At 33.9% G+C, this 23,385-nt stretch overlaps 1 protein-coding gene across 1 annotated transcript; it reads left to right on the top strand.

The window, feature by feature from the left end:
- The first annotated feature begins 10,939 nt into the window (after positions 1-10,939).
- LOC117109271 lies at positions 10,940-18,994 on the top strand. The gene is made up of 9 exons (XM_033251544.1): positions 10,940-11,510; positions 12,551-12,673; positions 12,764-12,892; positions 13,033-13,866; positions 14,051-14,938; positions 15,667-16,533; positions 17,122-17,931; positions 18,107-18,202; positions 18,319-18,994. The coding sequence occupies exons 1-9, from the start codon at positions 10,967-10,969 to the stop codon at positions 18,546-18,548; spliced, it is 4,521 nt and encodes a 1,506-aa protein (XP_033107435.1). The 5' UTR covers positions 10,940-10,966; the 3' UTR covers positions 18,549-18,994.
- Positions 18,995-23,385: the final 4,391 nt, after the last annotated feature.

Below are 23,385 nucleotides of genomic sequence, written 5' to 3'. Positions count from 1 at the left end.
TTTTCGCAACCATAACACTATCTTTTTCTACTATCGCACTGTAATGATTTTCATGTTATTTGTAGAGAAGCGATTTCATACTTATCTGAACACGTCAATTAGATTGGAATAATTAGCAAGTAAAACATTTTCTTTAAAAAAAAAAAAAAAAAAAAAAAAAAGCGGAAGTATCGAGACAATCCCTGCACAGGAGGTACCGCAGCCCAGAGAGTACACTCTAGCTAGCTTTCAGCTCTACACGTGCGTGAGTGTTTAATTATTAAGATGATCCCCAAGTCATTCACCAACCACTACAGGATGGCATGTTATCTTTCTCTCAATAGAAGATCGTTTGATCGTTCAATCTGGTTAATTTAGGTAGTTAGAACATTTAATTTAATGTACTACCTTATATTCATATTATTTTCTCATCAACTTATAAAAATAAGTACTTCAATGCTCTAAGTAGGCTAGGCTAGCCCAGGCCCTACAGCTACAGTAGATTTTCAAATGTACATGGCTGCTATTCTTCTTCGTTTTTGATAGCTTCTAGTGGAGTTAAATAGCTTGGTGGTTAAGATGCTTGCTTTTCAATCTCCAGTCCCTAAGCCTCGTATGCAAATTTAAAAAAATGCTTGCTTTAAAATCCCAGAGTCCTAGGTTCAATTTCTGTGACGACCAAAACAACTCCACTCCCTAAGCCTCGTATGCAATTGGTATGATACTTGGTCTATGTAAAGCATCATGTGTTATGTTTGTCATGTACGTGAAGGAATTGTCACATAGCACAGTGATTAAAGTTGCTAATGGTAATCCTTGGCCATATGCCTAAAGGTATAAAAAAAAAAAGTATGTGAAGAAGAAAATAACTAATCAGTGAAGGCAAATTTAGAGACTTTTTTATATTGGTCATCAGATTAGCCTATTATTTCATTCAACTATTCAGGCTCCGTGCATAACAGCTCTTTCTCAGACATAAATTTAAGCTGTAGTTAGAGGACCGGTAACGATCCGTTGTCATTCGTGTCTCAAAATTCGGCATTGGATTTCGACCAATTACGAAGCAAAGCGTGTCATTTGTTTATCAATTGGATTGTCGCGATGTGTATTACATTATATATTCTCAATAAAGCCTTAATTTTAACCAAACTTTTTTTACAAATGTACCAATAATATTAAACTTTCCTAAAGAATTCTCCCAAGATGGATATTGCTGATTTTGGATGTTTTGTTTGCGCAATAATTCTTCCAGTAACACAAAATTATAGGCCTACCATTTATCACTCCTTCCCCACGCCCTTTTGCGAATTTGTTAAGGTAGGTTGAGCCCATTACAAGTTCTAGGCCAATCAGAGCTCGCAGATAAGACGTCATGGATCTCAAGAAAAATATTTCTTTCGCGACACAAAATCTTTGTTTTAAACTTTGTGTGCGCTGTGTGTTTTTCAGCATTTTTACCTCCACCAACGAAATTCACATGAGGTTATGCTTTTCCCTGTTGATTTATTTTTATTTATTTGTCTGTCAGCATATTTGTTGTGAACAGCCTACAGCCCATAGTTTTTTATCAGAAATTCATCAAACTTTGCCACAATGTTCCTTTTCCTAAGATCTAGAGCTGATTAAATTTGAATGGTCAGGGTCAAAGGTCAAAGTCACATTCAACAAAAAACTTTTTTTATTTGTCTACAGCCCATAGTTTTAATCACAAACTTGTCAAACTTGGTCACAATAGCCTGGTTCACGTCGAACTTTATCTAGATATACCCGTATTGAAACATGATACGATAATCCCCTAATTGCGTTCGATGCCAAGTTAGAGCCAGATAAACAGCCAGCCAGTTTCAGGCCGTCGAGGTAACACGGTCAAAAGGCTTGTTTAATAAAACATCTACTGTATTTTACGAACCTCTAGTACCAAGTGGTATTCGTTAAAAAAAATTGTAAACTACTGTAGAGAAGGTGTGAGTTTCCACTACCTAACCTAGCCGACCAGTATGAACCAACGACCGGTGCAGCAACGTGTTCTATCGCAATCTAAGTGGTAGATTCTCTAGGCCCTGGCCCTAGCTACATTTACCTTCGATAAAAAACGAATTATTTTAATCGCTAGCTAGCATTCTTCCATTTAACAAAATATTGTTTTAATTTTCGTTAAAACGTATGTATACTTTATGGACCTTTCTGTCCTGTTTTTGTAGTTTTTAGATTGCTCAATTGTGTTGTTTACATGCACTTTGCGAAAATCTAGCTTCACGGTGTCATGTAAGTTGCTGACTTCCACACACTTGTTTATTTCGTCATCGTAAACATGTGCGCTCATTTTAACGACTGGCGTTGGTGGTAGTTTGTTGAAATTGAATTAAAACGACTATTATAGCAGAAATGGAAAAGATTGAATTGTCAATAAATAAATACTTATGCAGAAGCCCTAACGTTACTGTGTATACATAGACTGGATTCCCGTCCCTAAACTCCTTAAGTGACGCCTGGATGTTGTGACTTACGACCATGCCTATGACGTACTGTAGAAAACCTACCTGCAGAAAAAAAAATCGAGTCATAGATATATTTTAAATACAAGCGAAATTAATATTTTACCTATGTGTTTGTAATTTGTTCCACATATGTACGCCTGGTACATATTCTATGAGGCTATAACTGCAAAAAATGAAGCATTCGCTATTGGAGATGTTGTAATGTATTAAGATTACCTGATTATACGATTGTTCAGGGTTTATGCCAGTCTGTAATATTGTAGTGGTGTATGTTTAGGGTATGGGAAAGTGAACTGATCTACGACAAACATAATTTGATTGTCTATACGGTCGGCAACCTTTTACCCCCGAGAGCCCTAAATAAATTAGGCCTACCATACCTCCCTCTTTACAATTAGAAATGTCTCAAAAACCCGATAGGGGGCCTAATACAGAATAATCAAAATACTGTGTAGCGTCTCGTAACATTTCGTTGTGGAGAATGTCAATGCACCAAGAACACTACATTTCTATATTTCATATTTTCGATTAACTCTGGTTCTTCTGCCACGAAATTGCTGAGTTTTTCGAAGACATCAAATTCTCCATAAGCACTTCTTCTTGCCCATAATTGTTATATACTCTTGTGCTTTACGAACATATTAGCCTGCCTACTAATACTATTACTACTGTAGACTTTCCCTGAATATAAATTCGTAGGTCTAATACTTTTCACCTATTAGTAATGTAGTCCGTAAAATCAATTTATTTATTTATTTATTCTGGTTTATTCACATCGAAACATATTTCGTGGCAACACAAAGGCTGAATTGAGAAATATTAACAAAATTCGACATAAAAAACAATTATAAACTAATCAGGCCTAAATAAGTTAGTCAAATATGAAAATTAAAACGATTGCACTCAACAACAAATGAAAATATTTAAAAAACAAATTGGCTAAATTTGAATTACATATCTAAAATATTCGAATGCATAACATCTAAAACAGGTTAACATCATCAATAAAAATTAATAAGGCCTAAATTTGATATTACACTAGAATTAAAATTTTATTTACAATTATTTAAATCAGATAATACACTAGAATTAAATAAAAAAAAAAACAAGTCAACAACATCCCAATAAAAATTAATAAGGCACTAAATTTGATATTACACTGGAATTAACATTGTATTTACAATTATTTAAATTAGATAATACACTAAAATTAATTAAAATTTTATTTACAATTATTTAAATCAGGTAATAATCACTTAAAACAAACAAGCACCAATACATTCATTTCAATCGTAACAAAGCACATTTGTAAAAAAGACCGATTATGGCAAATCAATCAATATCATTGAGTATATATCTCAAATACAACAAAACAACATCCTATGAAAAATGCTCTTTGCACCACACGACAGACAGTCATATGTACTGTGCTGCCTCTAAAGGCTAACATAAGGACTTATTGTAAACCAAATAACGTGCACATAATACATGCATCCAAATGATGCATACATGAACATTCACGATAGAAATATTATACATAATTGTATTGTATTGGAAATGTTGCTTAATTCATAGTGGAATAAAATGTAAATACTTTACATAGGCCTAGTGATTAAGCACTTCGTTTGGGTGCCAAACGCCCCAAAGCACAGCTTAGGTACATCCTGTATTCAAGTGAGAATTGGGGAGTTGGTGGGAAATTGAATTAAATATCGAATAAACGATGTGCACTAAGGCAAAAGGCGCTAATTTAAGAACCCGGAAAGGGTCGCCGCGTCTCCAGTCCGAACTATGCATATATTCATTAGGGCCTTACCCCTAAAGACCACTTGCCTTAGGGCAGGTACCGAAATTCGAGCTGCCATGTGATGCAAATAAAAAAAAAAAAAAAAAAAAAAAAAAAAAAAAAAAAAAAAAAAATCGGTTTTTTTTTCTATGTGTTTTATACAGATTCTTTTAATTATACCAAGCATGTATTTTCTTTAGTATTCAAACATGATATTGTAGCGAATTATCCCTGAAGATTGAGAATGAAACCTAAAGAGATTTCTTTCCTATTCAATGTATCGAATATTCGTCGATGTCATATTGTGAATATTGTACTGAAAGGAGCCATACATATTTACAAAGAGAAAACTTACTCTCCTTTCTAGGTCTAAGCAACTTAGGAATGATTAGTCAGGCCTGAGAAGAAATCCCGACTACGCGCCTCCCAACATCATCCAAGATAGCTATTTACCTGTTGCGACGTTTTTGTCGACGGGATAGAGCATCTTATTCTTACCGGATTGAGTGCAGAAGACATTGCTGTATGTTAGCGAGAACTTGTTAGATTTAGCTCACACAGGCACCCAGTTTTGACAATGCTATAATTGAACGCAGAAGTTATAATTATACAAATATTGTGTGAATACAATGTAGGCCTATTGGTAGAAGCATTCTCCACATGAATTGAAATGTTGTTTTCTTAGGTTAATAAATGCAATACACAATACACACATAAACTTTACAAAAGAAACAAGATGATGTTAATTTACAATTTCTCCGGATTTCTTTAAAGATCAAGGGAGTCGTTGAGGCTGGCTTCTCCCTATTGTTTGATCTGTGTCCAATTTAATGAATTTGTTAATCTGATCATCAATTATTTTATAAATGCATTTGTCATACATTGTTCTGTTCATTATAACTATTGCATTGGGTTTGTCTGGTTTTGTAATAACTTTTAATTTTAATCCTTTTGAGATCTTTTTGCGATGGCCTGTATGAGTTTGCATGTGTGTGCAATCCCAGAAAGATACGCTTTTAAATCAGTTGCTTTATTTTTTTTATTCTTAAGATTTTCTACCATTCTGCGATTAATTGATTAAAAACTATTAAGTATGTTAATTTTACTCATTTTCTTAAGTTCAGTCCAATTTTTCAAGTTGCTCTTTGGTCGAACAAAAGAAGGGATTCGTAACTGTGTTGTTCATAGTGTGTGGAAGAGCCGTGTTTCTTTTCATGTGTTTTGATCACTCAATTTATGTACTTCGTGTCAGCATTCCGTTTTAAGGCAGTTTCTAAATCATACCATTACAAACACCCCAACATTGATTTGAGGGATGTCGACCGCTCCCAATGCTTCCGTTCCTGTCTAAATATAATCAAACGTGTTTATCTGCTCGTCTCCGATTTTACTTCACTGATAACCAACTTTTAACCCCCACCAATCAGCTTATCGCCAACATCATGGAGTCAAAACCGCCCCGTGTCTGTAACTAATGATGACTATTTAGCACTTGATAAAGGTAAATCCTGTGATTCTTTTTTGCTTGACCTTTCAGCTCCTTTCGATACAATTGATCACAATACTTAACTTTCTGTTCTTGAAAAATCATTTGGCATTGGCGTAATTAAGATCTTCTTTTAATCAAATCATTCCTTTGCAATTTCATTTCATTTCATTTCATTTATTTTGTCTCAATAAAATACATAAAAAACAACAACCGGTTACAATACAACAAAATAAAAGCATAAAAAATCTGAAACAGGCCGAGACAGGATTCCTAAAAGTGAACCAAATCACTATCCTGTAGGTCTCCTAATGCACTATTCCGATTACACATAAAATAATAATGAGCAATTGAAATAATATTTAAAATCTGCAAAATTTGCCTTGACAATAAATATATATATATATAGAAATTGTAAAACTTGTTTAAAATTTAATTTAAGATCGTTTAAAAATGCTTTAAGATTCAAAACCAATAAATCCCTAGTTTCTACAGGTAGTTCCTCCCAAGCGCGTGGAAACAAATGAAACACAGAATATTTCAGAGAATTTGTTCGAGCATATTGATGAACAAATATAAGATGATCACCGTGTCTAGAGTTGATTGTTATGTAATTAAAAATATTAAAATCGTAAAAGCCATGAAGACATTTCGCAATAAAATAAATAGTAAGAAGCTTAAAACGTTTTTCAACTGAAATTAGACCGATAATGTCAAGACGTTGTGCATATGTAAGTTTCCTCCCTTGTTTTGGAACACAGGCTCGAGTCATCCTGCGTTGGACTTGTTCTAAGGAGTTTTGATGCCCCTTAATTCTGATGCGGCAGCCATGCGGGGATGGCATACTCTATAATTTGACGAACTATTGCACAAAATAATTTCGGAATTACAATTTCGTCTCTACAGCGCACGAATCGTTTAATGAACCACATCAATTTAGAAGCCTTAGATCTCGTCTGCGAAACATGCAACCCCCAGTCCAATTTTTAAGTAAATGTTATTCCTATGTATTTATAAGAGCTAACCTGAGTCAGAGAGTTTAAACCAATATTATATACATGAGCACTATTTTGTAGCCTTGATGACCTAGTTATGAGCATCGACTTGCACTTTAATGAGTTAAGGAGCATCTTGTTAGTTATGCTCCAATTAAGAATAATATTCAAATCATTTTGGAGCGACTGTTGGTCAGCAGGAGACCTAATGGCTCTATAAAAAATTGTATCGTCCGCATATTGTAGAATGTGTGAAGAAATATCAGACGGCAAGTCAAGTACAAAAATATTAAACAGAATGGGGCCAAGAACAGATCCCTGAGGAACACCAGATTGCACGTTACAGGTATTGGAAGATGCTCCTCGAAAGACAACTTTTTGAGATCTGCCATCTAAGTATGATACAAACCACTGCAAAATAGGCCCACAGATTCCGTAATGATATAGCTTATTAAGTAAAATTTTGTGACTTATACTATCAAATGCTTTGTTCCAATCTAAAAAAATAACATCGATTGGAGGAGGGTTGCGTTCATCCAATACCTGTGCCCAATGATGATGAGCTGTGGCGAGAATTGTTTGGCTACATCTTCCAGCTACAAAACCATGTTGAAATGGTGACATAAGATGGTGACATTTTAAATGGTCTATTAAGTGATTACTGACAACTCTTTCTAACAGTTTACTTACAATTGAACACAAAGACACTGGTCTATAGTTAGTGATTTCATTAATTACACCATTCTTATGTATTGAAATCACGCTGGCCAGCTTCCACTCTGAGGGGAAAACATCCAGTTGGAGAGACAAGTTAAATATTTTGGCCAAAGGCTCACAAATATATATAGCTGAAATTTTGAGCATCGTGGATGTAACACCATCTGGGCCTGGTGCCTTACCAGTTTTTAGTTTGTTGATGAGTTGAAGGACTTCCGTTGGCGTGGTCTGAATGTTACACAGTGGAAGGAGGCCAATCGTAACTTTCAGATTGATACTGGTCCCCATATGTCTGCTATCAAACCGGTTCTGTCCGGTGTCCGCAGGGGCAGTGTACTTGGGCCACTTGTATTTACCTTTTATATGCCTGGCGTTTCTACACTGCTCAACCGTTTTCATGTAAATCATAAACTTTTTACAGATGACATTCAGATCTGGATTTTGGTTGACATTGACCATAGTTCTCTGCTTGCTTCTAAAATCCACTCAATCGAAACTTGCCTTTTATCTCTGGTAATTTGAATGACCCTGTGTGAGGAAACTAAATATGAATCCTTCCAAAACGGAGCTTCTAGTGAGCACGCCTTTCTCGCCCACCAAATCTCATACTATTCATCTTCTTCTTCTAATCTGGGAATCATCTTTGACTCTAATCTTGAGTTCAAGTACGCATATTTCCGCTGTCTGCAATATTGGCTATTATCATCTCCGTAGAATCCATTTTATCCGTCCTTCTCATACTGCTGTTATTTTTCTTGTTCATGTGCTTTTATAACTCTCAGACTGGACTTTTGCAATTCTCTACTCCATGCCCTGTCTACGATTTTTTTCCGTACGAAACATTTGTATAAAATTCCACTTGGTCTATTTCGGATTGACTCGACTCGAATTCGATACGATACTAGGTTTAAATTATTAGGAAGAAGACCAGGCACTTTGCAGTGTCGTGGCGCCCGAGTACTACTATTATTTTTCTTTCTACATGTTTACCTACAGTAGGCATATGAAATCTTACCGATTTAGGGGGTGTACGTCTGTTAGTAACTGTGAGATTCTTGTATGTTAATAATTGTTATAGTATAATAACTATCTACAACAACAACAGCTAGTACCCCCTTCTATAAAGTAGTACCTGTAGTAGATAGGTACGTACTACTGTACTATCAAAGGCTATAACAAAAAGTCTAACCTAGACTAGGCCTATTCCCCCTAACTCAGGGCCCTAGGCCTGACACCAACAGTCATCTTTCACATGACATTCATTGAAATTTTGAAAACAATTGAAAAAAAATGAAGCATGAATAAAAAATGGGACAGCGGGTAAGAAAAATATAATTAAATAATAATAAATTAAATTATGCCGGTATTAATGAACTTTGCCTAAGCCTTGTATGTAATTAATATTAAACAATAATCATGACAAATAACAATGATAATGAAAATAAAATAATAAATCATTTCGGAATTAATTTCCTAAGCTTTGTAATCAATATTATATTTACTAGGCTTATAATTAATATATAGGCCTAGGTCTCATTCATTCATCATTGGTGCTCTGCCATTTTGGCAGGTCCTATGGCATCCCCAGTATTTAGAGTTCTCTATTCTCAGCTTTTCTCTTCATTTCGAAAATAAATGTCACTCTGTTTCATTTGATCAAGAAATGCTTATATCTTCCTCTTTGTGCTGTCCTCTGAAAGCCACCTTCAAAAACCTATGAGTAAATGGTCACATTCTCTTTAGTTACACTTGTGCACTTACCTAACAATGTTGTTCTCTACCCTTAAGTTCTTGTCAACGGTGCTAGCTGGCATTATACTGTACGGTGAAACATTGCAAAACATATGCAAAATATATAGGGGTACTAATTTTACTTGACAATCAAATCAATCATAATTACACACTTAAAAACAAAATAAACACTAATAAAATCATCAATTAGTTAACATATAGGCCTAAGGTACGTACAAATTATTCACAAATTAGATTTTTAAATTGATGTGATTTTGTTTTTTCAGTATATTTCAATGAACACAACACATAAAAAACCGCATATAAAATGAAAAAAAAAGATGAAAAACAAATTAAAATTAAGTTTTCAACTAACTAGTGAATTATTGTAATTCATATACATACTACTTAGATAAAATAAAAATGTATTGCTCACTACATTCTTGATTTTAAGTACAAGTTCAACATTCATCAACCACCACAGATTTCAACACATGAGACAATTCTGAGCATTTGCAGACCTTCTAAACTCATAATTAGGATAACAATACCACACAAGGCTGATTCACGGTACAAAGGCCAAGACCAGCCAGCTTCCTATCCTGGTAATATTTATAAGTTCTTGCTGCTAATAGATCTAATTCGGACTTTCACCTTTTAAAATCTCACCTCAAATCTTCTCTCTTTTCCCTTGATTTTCCTCCTTAGATTCTCATGCTTGACCTCTATGATAATTGCTTTCAAATTTGTTTTTATCATTATTTTCAATTCTCTTTAATTAATTATTATTTGATTGTTATTAGATTTGTTGTGATCATTTGTTTGTTCTTATAATTTCCTTTATTATTTTCTTATTCTTGTTTGATTATTATCTCATTAATATTATTATTTTCTTTAATATTTTTGTTGTTATTGTTATTTTGTTATTGTTATTGTTTTATTATTATTATTATTATTGTTCTTATTACTGTTATTATTATTATTATTATTTCATTATTATTATTTTATTATTGTATTTTCGACCATATATTGTGTAAAATATTGTAAAGCGCTAGTGACAACTACTATACAAATTTTAAAACCTATCTATCATCTATAGACAAAGGGTGACACTATAATGCTGAACTTACTTGACTTACTTTAATGTGTAGGGCCTTTTTAATTTTTAGTTGATAACTACTGTTAGCCTGATCAAGTGTTCCTTGATTTTAATACAAAAATGGCGAGTGGTTTCGCCATGTAAGTGATATTAAAGCCCTCACTAAATTTGTATATTATATTAGACCTGAGGTCGCCTGGTATTTGGTTAAAAAAAATCTCACTTTTTCCTGTGCTAAATGCAATATATAATTTTTCTTAGAGACGGGCCCTATAAATGGTGGTGAATTGGGCAGCAAGCGGGAGGAAATCCCCATCTCTTTTCTGAAGAGTGTGCTGCGTTCAACGTGCACTTGAGCCTTTTTGCGGGAACAACACAGGAACAACCGCTCATCCGAAAAAATGTTGCACTTTTGAAACTTTGATATCAGCTCTCCAGCTGGAGAGGAGAACAGCGATGGGAATTGAATCGGGGACCAAGAGATCGCCCCGGTTCAGCGCACACACACACAGTTGCTACAAACAGTTTAGCCAACTGAGCTGGCTTCTCTCTGATGCTAATTATACGATATTCTACTTTATGTTTGTTATTTTTAAAAGTATACTCGGGCTCTTGTTTTCTTACATTTTCATTTATCTTTATAGGCTGTGGAATTTTAACATAATTAATTATCGTATGTCAGACAGGCAAAAAAAGATGGCAGACCACAATTACGAAGAAAAAGACATTATAAAAATCTTCAAGAAGCAGCTGCTTGCTTTTGGCCTCACGTGGAAAACTATTGAAATCCTCCTAAATATGGGTTTTTGTAGTTTAGAAGATCTGCGTTGTTTAAAAGTTAAACACTTGGATGAGCTTCATCAGTTGTCTTTTGCACAAAGGGTTAAAATGGAGAAATTAATAGATCAAAATTGGATACCCTATGATGAAAAACATTCTCTTGATTTTAAGGAACATCTACTCTCGCAGCAACTTAGCGAACAAACTGTAGATATTCTTATTAGTAATGGATTTGACAATATGTGTGCATTACGATGTTTAAATGTAACAGATTTTGATAGCATGCAGGATCTAACACTGGCTCAGAAGGCTATTTTAAGGAAGAAAATGGACGATAAATGGGTAGGTAATCATGCAGAGTGTAATGATATGAAGGAAAATGGGCATGAACAGAAACTCTATGAAGAATTGAAACGTGATCAAACAGTTGAACAAGATGGTAATTTTTTGTTTATGTTTTAGTTCTTTTTATTTAGGCATATGGTATAAAGAGATTCACAATATATAACTATACACTAACCGTCACATCGGTGTTGAAATTAATTAATAATGCAAAATTTAACAAATTAGTTGTTAAAAACATTAGAGTAAAATACTGTACACAAATTACTTGACTAACTACAGTACACGAAAAAAGAAAAAGAATATTATTATGCTTTCTATATAATTTTTTCTGACCTTTTCCTTTCATTAATATTTCTAAAACTAATGATACATACAGTATTATTATACTTTTATTATTCACAATAATACATTGAAATACACATAGCGCGATAACAGCGTGGTTGCCGTATATTTATTTATTTATTTATTTTTATTTATTTAGGTATACAACATGAACAACATGCATCCCGGAAGGTGATTACTTAAACAAACTAAAATAATTGTCACTTAAATGTATTGAATTTCAATTGTTAAAAATAATTAAAAAAAATATAGAATTGTTGATAATGAGTTATTAATATTTATAATTAAAATTTAATAGATCGTTTATCGTTGGAACAAATTTGCTGATAGGCTGGATTTTTTAATACAATATATATTAATTGAGTGGTGATTCATTTTATTGGTTGAACATTCTTATATTTCTGATTTAGTAACTTTGAATATTATTGACGTCTTCATTTTAAATAATTTGTACCATGTGTTGAATCACATCTCAGGTCTGAAGTTATTGTTCACAATGTAATATAGGATAACTATTTTTGTCAATTTCTCGCAGCCAATCTATTCATCCAGAAATCACCCATCCATGTACCATTTAGATATTTTCGAAAATACTGCTGTATAGATAAACTGTTATTTTATTTCTCTGAAAAAACAAAAATCAAACATATATTCATAGTGACTTAAATCAAAATGAGTCCAGGTCAACTAGAAATAATGCACCAAAATGTCGAATTTAGTCAAGCTTCCAGTCAAGCTTATTTTTGGTTAGCACTAATGTGAATAATAAAGTCCATTTCTATTAATTTTCAGAAAACACAAGCCGAACACCGAACTATGATCATGTTGATCAACCTAAACCTAGATCATCTAAAAGAGCCTTCGAACAACCAAAAACGAGCTTTCGGGAAAACAGTGAAAATGAATTGAAAGAAGGTATTATAATGTAATTATATTGTAAGTATTTTAGTTTTTCAAAATTTACTCGTTTGTAAGCATACTTTTTATAAGTTTTTTTTTCTCCAGAACGCAAAAAGAGTAATTTTTCATCAAAATCTGAGACAAAGACAGATGGTAGACAAAGAGACAAAGAAAAAACAAGTCATTCATCTTATAAAAGATTTACTTCCACCAACAGTTATCCTAATGTAGAAGGTATTGTAAAATTAATTACTGTAATAGAGAAACACAATTTTATCGGTATGCAATAACATTCGGGCTAATTCATGCGTAAAAAAATAGAAGGTTGTTATGGCTTCCATAGAACATAATATTGTGTGTGTTTTTATTGATAGAAAGTTCACGGCGTCCGTCGCCACGGAGGTTTGTCGAACACATGAAATGCAACGTGGCTCGAGATCATTTTAATAAAAAAGAATATGTTGAAATGGAGTGTATTTTAATAAATCTCGAAGAGGAATCAAAATCTGCGATGGGTCGAATCAGATTTGGTAGCCTTATTTCTAAAGGATGTAGTGATTTCTCCGAACTACATGATTGTCTGAATTCAGAAACTACCGATGTTCACACTTTACATGACGTAATTTGTCATCAATTAATCACTCTCGCCGAATCTCACGGAACTCTTCTGAATGAGATGGGATTAACATCCGAAAACCAGGTATTTTCAGAGTGGGCTCACAATAGTTCAGCTGTGTTTAAACATGATTCTAATCTTGAATATGATTCTAACCAGTGGAAAGACATTATTGGTAAAACTGAAGAATTGGTAGACTATTTTTCATCGCTTTCAATTCCTGCTCAGAACGTGACAAAATCGTTCATACTACTGATATTACAGTTTGTTAATCGTGTATGGATAACTCGAAATCACATTCTTCCGTCTGATCATCATGGTCTTTTGCGAATAGCGACCTTTGCTATATATCTCTGTGAATGCAGGCTTGTGTCATCAAGATGTTTTTGTGAACTCAAGTATAATTCATATGCACATGCAGCTATCACGTTAGGTTGTAATATAGCAAATTCCAGATTGGAAGTTGAACATTTTTACGATCATTTTCATGTTTTTAAATCAAAAATGGAAGAGTATCTTAACCAATGTCTAGAGTTGGGTGTCGATCCGGAAACAGATGACAACGAGAGGAATCTGGAAAGGTTTTCAAGCGGTAATGTTTTAAATCAATAATAAAGGCAGTTATTAGATTTTATTCACTGTTATTATTCGATTCTTGTGTTGTATTTTTGAAATTTAATGATGAGATTCGTTTATAACGATGTTTTTTTCAACTTCAAATTGAAATTATAAATGATAATTAACGTTTAGCTTATATTGCATGCTTACTTTTCCAGATGTTGAGACGGAATGGGCAAACTACAAGTCAGCAATTGATTCTGAAGACGAGGAACTACCATATTACTCTAAAGGGGACGACGGCGAAAAACAAAGACTGGTAGAATTACAAGTCGTAAAATTGAATCAATTATTCTGCAACAAACACTATTCTGAGTTTCGTCGCTCTATTGTTGAATCAGAGAACATTTTGCAAGAAACTGACTTTAAGTTGAATATTGCTGTATCTCCCAAGTTTGAAGAAATTCATAAGTCAGTTAGTGAATTAAACTTTGGAAGTGCACATGAACTTTTAGAAAGTCTCCAACATAAACTGCTGGATCTGGTAATTGACCACAAAAGTGTCCTCGGGAAGATGAAAATGTACTGCAATGATGCTTTAGCCAAATGGACAGAACTCTTCGTCACATTTTGCTCATCTCAGGATTGCATATATGGCTCAGAACTATGGAAGGAGTCCTTGGCCGTGAGCCAGATTACAATTGATAATGCTCAAAGAGGAATTGATCCTAACGGGCAAATGGTCATCCAGTTGTATTTACAATTGATGATTACAATGATAATGAAATTTAGTTTAGCTTACGAACGCGCTGTTCCCAATGATTATGCAAGCCACGTTCGTCTTGCTTTTATGAACATGACAATGCTTAAGAGTTCCCTCCTGAACTCTCAGTGGTATTCAAAGTTGAAATATGATGTGTACCAATGCGCAGTACGAAGTCTAGGGGCTTGCATTATAAATGAAAACATTCCTGCTGATCATTCTACATACGAACAATACAAACATGTTAAAGATATTCATGATAAATTAGATGTCAGCTGTCGAAAATTATCAATTTACGCTGGATCAACAGAAGCCAGAGAAAACCTTAAAAGACTTAACAGAGGTATTTAAAGTAAAGAAAAGTCTATAGGCAAATATATACATGTTCACCCTCCAATTCAAAACGGAAGCTTTCACCGTGTATATGTATAATTGGGATTCCTTCCAGTGGATGCTTAGTTTATTTTGTCATTCTGATCGGATTTTCTATAAAAGGAATTATAATGAACCACCTGTCTAGAAAATCTTACTTCTATCAACACCCAACCACTAGAAAACATGGTAAAACTGTCTCTTATACACATCTAGATGTGTATAAGAGACAGATATATACATATAAATATATATTGTGTCTGTGTGTGTAAATCATAATACGATGTCGAGATTACCTCTAAATCGTCTTGCAGCTGTGGTAATGCTGTAATGATATACTGGTATTTTGAACGTTTATGAACAGGAGTCTGTGAGTGTATAAAGAAGCTGCCTCAACCGGGATTCAAACCCTGGACCTTCTGCTGTTTATGCAGAGACATTAACCAACTGGGCCATTGAGAATTCAAATCCGAATAAAGCAGCTCATTCCTCGCACTCATTTTGCGCATACGTAGTACATATGTATAAACGGCAGTTTTGTATAGACATTTTAATTAATATTAGTTTCACATACAGGCCTTTTTTGTATAGGTCATATAGAGCCAGGGAGTAGGTATGCTTATAGGTATGTTTATATAACATGATTTTGTGTCATTTAATAATATGTGTTCTGATATTTGTTTCTGTATTAACATTTAGATGTTGAACGTAAGGTTTTTGGAAAACCGAGGAATCAGAAAATATATGAAGCCAGGAAAGGAGGTCATCAAGTAAACGTAATCGGGAGCGATCCTCATGTGGCTCGTTATATAGAAGAGTCAGTTCAAAATTATTACCAACGAAAATTTGACGAGATGACTGTCTGTTTGAACGACGCAGAAACGTTCGATGGTACATGTGATATTAGATTAGCTTTTGCAGGAAATTGTTCACCAAATTTCAATGCCGCTGTTAACTTTAGCAACAATATACCTGAACATCTTGGGCTGGGTGTTGTTATTAAAACAACATACGATCAGTTAATGAACTTAGCAGATGATCACCAACGAATCATGACATATATGAAAGAGACAAATAGTTTGGACATGGTCAATTTGATCAAATATTTATTTGGTCAAGATATTAATTATGGTACAGATGAATGGGAAATAATGATTAAGAAATCAAAGCAGGTGGTTACCTACTTCGAGAGCCTGACTCCGAATGGTCAGTCTGTAACTAAAGCATATGTTCTTCTATTATTGACAATTTTGCATAATTTTATAGCAACGAGAAATAGACTCTGCACTTATGCTCGTCACAAGCTGCTTCCATTCGTTATATGCGGTGTTCCTTTTTGTGAAAGTAAAATGTTGGCGTTTGACGCATGGACACATGCAAAATTCAGCGTTTACGAACTTGCAGTAGTAACGATAGCCGCAGCACTCAAGGCAGGTCAAATTCCATGCTGCCCATCGTATCCTAAATATTGTAGGAAACTTTGGCAATTAAAAGAAAGTGCAAATAAACTAGGAATATCCGTTATTGGAAAAGAGAAAGAAAATTTCCTCAACGAGATTTGTCAAGGTAAGTAATAAATAGATAACAATTGTTTTCGTAACATAGATGCATTTTGGTTGCTTTGAATTTGAAAGCTGTGCAATTGACCTCCTTAGTCCAAGTAGAGCATCTCATGTGTTGTTTGTCTTTTAAAGGGATTTTAGAAAGTGTTTTCATAACTGCTAGGCGTATAGCTTGCCATTGGGCTTAAAGCTGAATAAAAATGAAAGCAGTTTTATAACCGTTAACTCATTTTAAAGCTATGTTCACATGAGGCCCGGATTCCGGTCCGGAGAAAAAAAATCGTGAAAAATGGGCTCAATGATAAAGAATAGGACCGTTCACATCAAATTCGAACGATTTTTAATCCGGTCCGGATCTGGACTGATGGATTTCATTTTTTTTTCTTGGACCAATCAGCAACAAGCATGATTGGTTTGAACCAATCATACGCATACATACTTAACGCGAACAACCGTCTTCCGTGCGTGATGTGAACGCAGCAATTCACGATTTTTTGTCCGGGCTCCGGACCGGATCCGGGCTTGATACGAACGTAGCATTGTCAGTTTAAATATAATACGATTCAAACTAACTACTTTTTTTTACTTCTAGCTGGAAATGAGTTGTACAAGGGATCAGAAGATCGAATGCACATATCAGCTGCATTGCTGTATTTTGACGCTCGTTGCTATATGGGCATGATGGCAATACTGAACGCAGGCGATGAAACTTATAGTAATGCTGTGCACATCAGAATGAATTTCATGATGAGAATATCCGATGAATTTGAAACTTGTGTTGATTACCATAATCAGATTTCGCATGAAACATCTTACGAAAACCTAATCAGCAAAGGGTACGAAATGTTACATTTATTTTCAAAAGATCATTCAAAAATCGTCAGAAAAATCGAAAAGTCGAGTTCAGACGCCCTATGTAATTGGGTCGATGCTGTTTTTCAAGCTAAAGGAAGCAGGCCAGATGTGCATCCAGACACGTACGGTTCTGATGAATGGGAAAGTATGCTGGAAAAGAGTCGAATTGCAAGAAAGTATATCATGGGTTTAAGTAAAGTGTCAATATGCATCTCACAAGCATATTTGTCATTTTTTATGAGCTGGTGCATGAATTTCATTTCAAAAAGACACCGTCTCTGTCCCATAAAAAATGACTTTACTGGAGAACTGAGGCTTATTCTTGCAGTCATTGAGCTGTGTAAAGAGGCGCTTACTACGTCACTTCTTTCGATTGAAACAAAAGAAAGAGCATATGGTTTAGCGGCTTTACTATTGACGCAAGTCGAAAACACAGGCGAAGCCGGAATAAAGGAGATGGAGGAGATTACTAAGGTGCACGATGATTATACAGAAAAGATTAAGTCATATGACCAGAAGTTACAGAACAGAGAAACCAACAAAAAATGTAAATACTTGTGCCATATAAATATTCTTCCTACCATTATAAAATTTATTTATACCAAAGTACCATAGTTTTTCGCAATACATTATAAGGAACTCCAAGTATTTTACTGTATGTGATATAGAAATTTAACATTCCAATAAAGATAATATCGTCTTTTTGCATTTTTCCATTAAAGATTGGCCGTCGGAAGATTCTTACGACGACGGTTTCGATGAAAAGATAGGCCAACCTGCAGCCGAGGATAAACAAGATACACATAAGTCCAACGAAGGTAATCAATTGTATATGATTTATGTGCTTGAATTTATATTTAGTTTATATCTATAGTATTAATAACATACATTAATCGTCTTGCTGTCTGACTACTGCTACTGTTTTTTTTCAAAGAATTCTCTGAAGATATGAATCCTACAGGAAGTGGAAACGTAAAAAGCAAGAACCTAAGCACAGAAAGAATGTCATGTGTTATTACAAGCGCAGGGGAACATGCATGCATTGTTGGAGGTGATCAAATTATACATAACTATTATATGATTCAAGGAAAGGGAGAATCCACCGAAGAGCTTTCTCAAAAGTCTCTCGACTATTTTGAGATGACAAAAAAAACTTTTGAGTAAGGTAGCTTAGAAGAAAAAAAAAAACATGCAACTGATCGTGATACTGTTTCGAGATTTATTCATTTATTTACAGGAACATTTCTGAAAACAAACGAATATAGTATGACAGTGGCTTACATCACTTTATTGAAGTTAGTTTCATACGCAACTTTCTTGCGTAAGCTTCCTATAAAATCTTCCTATAAAGCTTTGAGTTATGAAGTGGAGTCAGTTATAGCCGGTGGTCAAAACCCTGAGGGTCTACTACCGGCGCGAAAATTTGGGTAAATAGTACCTCTAGGTGACCGGAAGTGACAATTAGAGTAAAATTTATCATCATCACATCACCATTATAGTCAAAATGAAGCACCAACAAATTTCTCATGATCATTTATCAGCGATTTTCGGCAATCATAGAGATCTAAATAAATTGGGTTGTGTATTGAAAATAAAACTTTAAAACATTATCTTTGATGTATTTACTTTACTTTACCTGCTTGAAGCCGAGCGACCAACCAAGGTTGGGCTGAGGCTCAAACATTTGAGTAAATAGTACCTCTAGCTGGCCGGAAATGACACTTTTGTATAGCAAAATTCATCATCATCGCATCACCATTAGCCAAAATGAAGCGCCAGCAAATTTCTCATGATTTTTTATTAGGGATTTTCGGCATTCATATAGATCAATTAGTCTCTGTAATGCACCATAAACAAATAAAACTTAATTGTCTTTGATGTATTTACCTTACTTTTTGTGCTGAAAACCAATATTATCTTCACACGCTTTTTTCTCATACTCCTCAAATTACAATAAAGGCACCCACAGTCAAGTCGTGGTAATTCAGATAGGCCTATTTGTGTGCACTGAGATACGGGTATCTTGCTATAAGAAGATGTATTCTGGCTGCTGCACAGGGCTCTTTCGTTAAACCCTGGGTCATTTATGCAGTTCATTTCAACAATTTTCAGGCATTTTTTGACTTACAAAATCACATTGCCGCCGAAATGTGGAGAACAAACACCCCCCCCCCCTTTAAAAATATGCGGGGGACATGATTTGCGCCCGTGATAACCATGTAGGCAACAAGTACATTTTCTTTAAAACCACCATCATTATATGACAATTATATGACAATTTGTTTTTCTGGAACGAATCGATACTAAGATAGAGATGTGGATTTTTTCGTTAACAAAATGTGATCAGTGCAATTTGTTGATAGCAGTTTGTTTGCATATCTTTATTTTACTGTATATTAACTTTTATTCTATTTTTTTTTCTGTATTTTTGTAATAGATTTTTGGAATCTAGGGACCTGCTTTTGTAAGTGTGCTGTTGAATAGATTAGACATATTAGTCACATTACATTGCGTGTATAAGGAATGTATTAAATACTGCATGTAGGTAAATCAAGAGGACAAAACAAAAACTGATAACACATTGAATTGTTCATATGTATATATGTATATATATATATATATATATATAACGAAAGAAATTTATTGCTTCGGGATCCTGTTGAAATGTGCCTCATGAGGCTTCATAAAAATATCCATAAAACAGTACAAAAAAGACTTTGATATAGATATTTGTTAGGTTTTTTTGTACTTTTCAAACTATAATTTTGAAATTAGTATGAAATTTAAGACGAAATTTATGTAAGAAGAAATAAAACTAATCAATAGGTAAGCAATGCGTCAATTTAATAAGTAGAAATGTGTTTTACGAATGGTTCAATGACAACAGTGTATTTAAATCTAAATATTTACATTTTTTACATAGGGCCTATTACTTATACTTCAATGCACTTATAGTTTAATGTTAATTATTACACGTTTTAAATGTGATATGTCACAGTGAAAATATAATAATATTTTTTGACGTCCCTTCCATTTGAGATTTTTTGGAATTAGTTGACGGTTAGACGCTCTTGGATCTGACAAAGAGTTAAGCTTAAAATAAAGTTTATGTTTTACGAGAGTAGCCTACTACATGTATACATGAGAAGCACAAACAAGACGAGTAACTATATTTTTTTTCGAGGTCACCGAAGGGGGGATGGGGGTGGCCAGCCACCCTATTCACCCCCTAGATCCGCCACTGCATGATGCTTTTTCTTTTGCTTTTTTCCCACTCTGATTGGCTAGATAAAAATATGCACGTCTGCAAAAGCTTAAGAATCCTTATTTAATTCCGCCAAAATCTATTGCGGACGTAAGATGCCCAAGTGTGCTGAGCTCAGCAAAGTAAATTTCGGTGGACCGATTTTGGCTTATGTGGACTACTTTGGCAGGTAGTGGACTGATTTTGGCCCCGGACTAAATTTTTTTTTTTCTGACAGGCCTATCGCATTTTCTATTAAATAGCATGCCTGGGTAACTTCAGCCAACGATCATAGTGACGTGAAACCAAAATACCACCTGATCTAAATTTAGCCATCGCAAAGTCCCAACACGACGTTGATATGAATCAGTAATAGTGGAGAAACGAAAACTATTACATTGCGGATAACCATTCTTTTTAATACACTAATAAAAAATAGGCTCCCGGCGGCAGCGTGTGTCTACTGCCTAATATAAAGGAGTTTTTGTTTTTGAGTTTAATCCTATGTTCTTCAATATGCAGATGTGTGTATTCATTGTAGTGTATGGATTTGTCATGAACATTTTCTTTCATAACAACATTCAGTACAACATTCAGTATACATAATATTACACTAAAAACATTTTATTATTCAATTCCATTCAATTCATTTAATTTTATTGCCGGTGTAGCACGAATTTTAGTTCCCGGCGAATTTTAGTATTTCGTGGTCTGGATAATCAGAGCCTATGTCTATGTATTCATTAAAAAAGATAATGTAACGGAAGTTTATACAATCGAGCATGTACCTTATGTTCAACTTAACTTCACAGCTTAATTATCTAGATTAAACAATCTGCAAAAAAAATATTTAAAAGCTAATTTACTTTGAAAAAAAATCACAAGTCACTTTACAGCAAGAAACAGCGAGCATGATGGGAAGGTTAGGTGAAACTTAATTTCCTTTACAGCGACAGTAATTAGGCTAACAATAATAAGGCGGGAATAGATCGGGTAAACAATAATAAGGCGGCAATAGATTGGTAATAATATTACGTCCGCATAAGCAGTATAAGATGAAACTGTATTGACATTTACTGGCAGTTCGTTGGTGGGAGTTATTCGAAGCTTTGGGTTAATGGGAGACCTTGTCTCTAGCTGCACTCAACTGTTAGTTCGCCTGCATGTTTTGTAAAGCTATTCATTGGTTTTACCTTGAATTTGCGTGTAGTATATGTTAACATACAGCTTCCTTTTTTTGGTACTGGTACTGCATGTTAATTCTATTAAATCTTTAGTTGATTATTTTAATGTATTCCACACATTTGCGTACTACTGAAGTCTGGGTTATATTACAATGTTAAGTGAATCTGCATGTTGATCTTATTTCCAATTATTTCCTCTCAATGTGTTGTGTGATAATCAATTGTTTGTTCTCATTATTTATTTGTTTTCTCAATGCAGCAACATATAAATTAAATAAAAATAAATAAAACAATTCTCGCTTATAGAAACAAACAACAGTGATTAATAATCGGTTGATTTAAAATACAGAAATTTATTATTAATAAATAAAAATATGTGAGGGGTGATTTTTTTAAACATAATAATAAATAAGTCATACTACTATTTTATTTTTTTTTTTGGAATCAACATCATTCATTATAGAGGCTTTTGTTTTATTGTTAATGTTATTATTATCATTATAGTAGTATAATAATTTCTATAATTACTATTTTCCATAATTTAACTATTGTGATCGATCCTTATAATCGTTGATGTTGGGCAACTCTGACAGCGCCGTACGATTTTTATATATTTTTTTTATTAGCTAAAACTGTGTCAGAACCCACTTTACCTATTATTATTTCCCTGTATAGCTAGAACAACATATATACAGTATACAGTTTTAAATAATTTACCTTGGCTCTTTGTTGATATACTGTATTCAGCAGTTTTAATGCATGAATGTTATTTCGTTGACGATTTCCTTATTTGTTATTGTATTTGTATTTAACGGCATTTCATGAGAAAATTTTAGCATTTCATTTTATATATTTTTGATATGTTTTATATACTCGCCAAGTATCGTATTCTAATTGTAATGGTTTTGTTGTATTAAAATCTACCCGGAAATAAAATAAAATAAATAAAAATAAAATATATATTGTATTTATATTGTTTTTGGAGGCAACAGTGTGGAATAGTTTCTCACTTTTCTTTATTACACAGTACTTACTACCACCAGGGAACAGTGAAATTCACTGTTCCCTTCTACTGTAGCAAATATAAATTGAAGGTTTTTGTTTTGAAAGTCGTTACAAATACCTCTAGCCAATAGCTGGCTGTAACAGTATATGATTCGTAGGCAGGAGTTTGCTTAGGTCCGACCAATCAAAATGAAGGCCATTGCTTAAGCCAGATTGGAAGCCTAATTAGCATACATCACCCTATATAAATGTATACGAGACTGACTGCATGCATTGCATTTGACTTTATATGATAGCGGAGGCGATGTGGGTAACACAACACTGTGTTGAAAACGGATACGATTATATTAAAATTGAATTGCATATAGCAATATTGGTGACATTGAATATATTATTTTCAAACGTTTCTTAAACTATAGATCAAAGAATTAAATATAAATTTTATCTAGGCTACTATGGCTAATGACAGGTACGCTTTCACCATTAAAGGCTTTTTCTATGAATGGAATGACCTGTACGAAACACGAGCTCCTGTAGACCAAACCCAGTATATATACAGGTTTATTTA

This window comes from Anneissia japonica, unplaced genomic scaffold, assembly GCF_011630105.1.
Source record: "Anneissia japonica isolate Jap-2015-1 unplaced genomic scaffold, ASM1163010v1 scaffold288033_len957474_cov176, whole genome shotgun sequence".
Classification (NCBI taxonomy): domain Eukaryota; kingdom Metazoa; phylum Echinodermata; class Crinoidea; order Comatulida; family Comatulidae; genus Anneissia; species Anneissia japonica.
The sequence above is the reverse complement of the archived record's forward strand: the minus strand, read 5'-3'. Positions and strand labels throughout refer to the sequence as shown.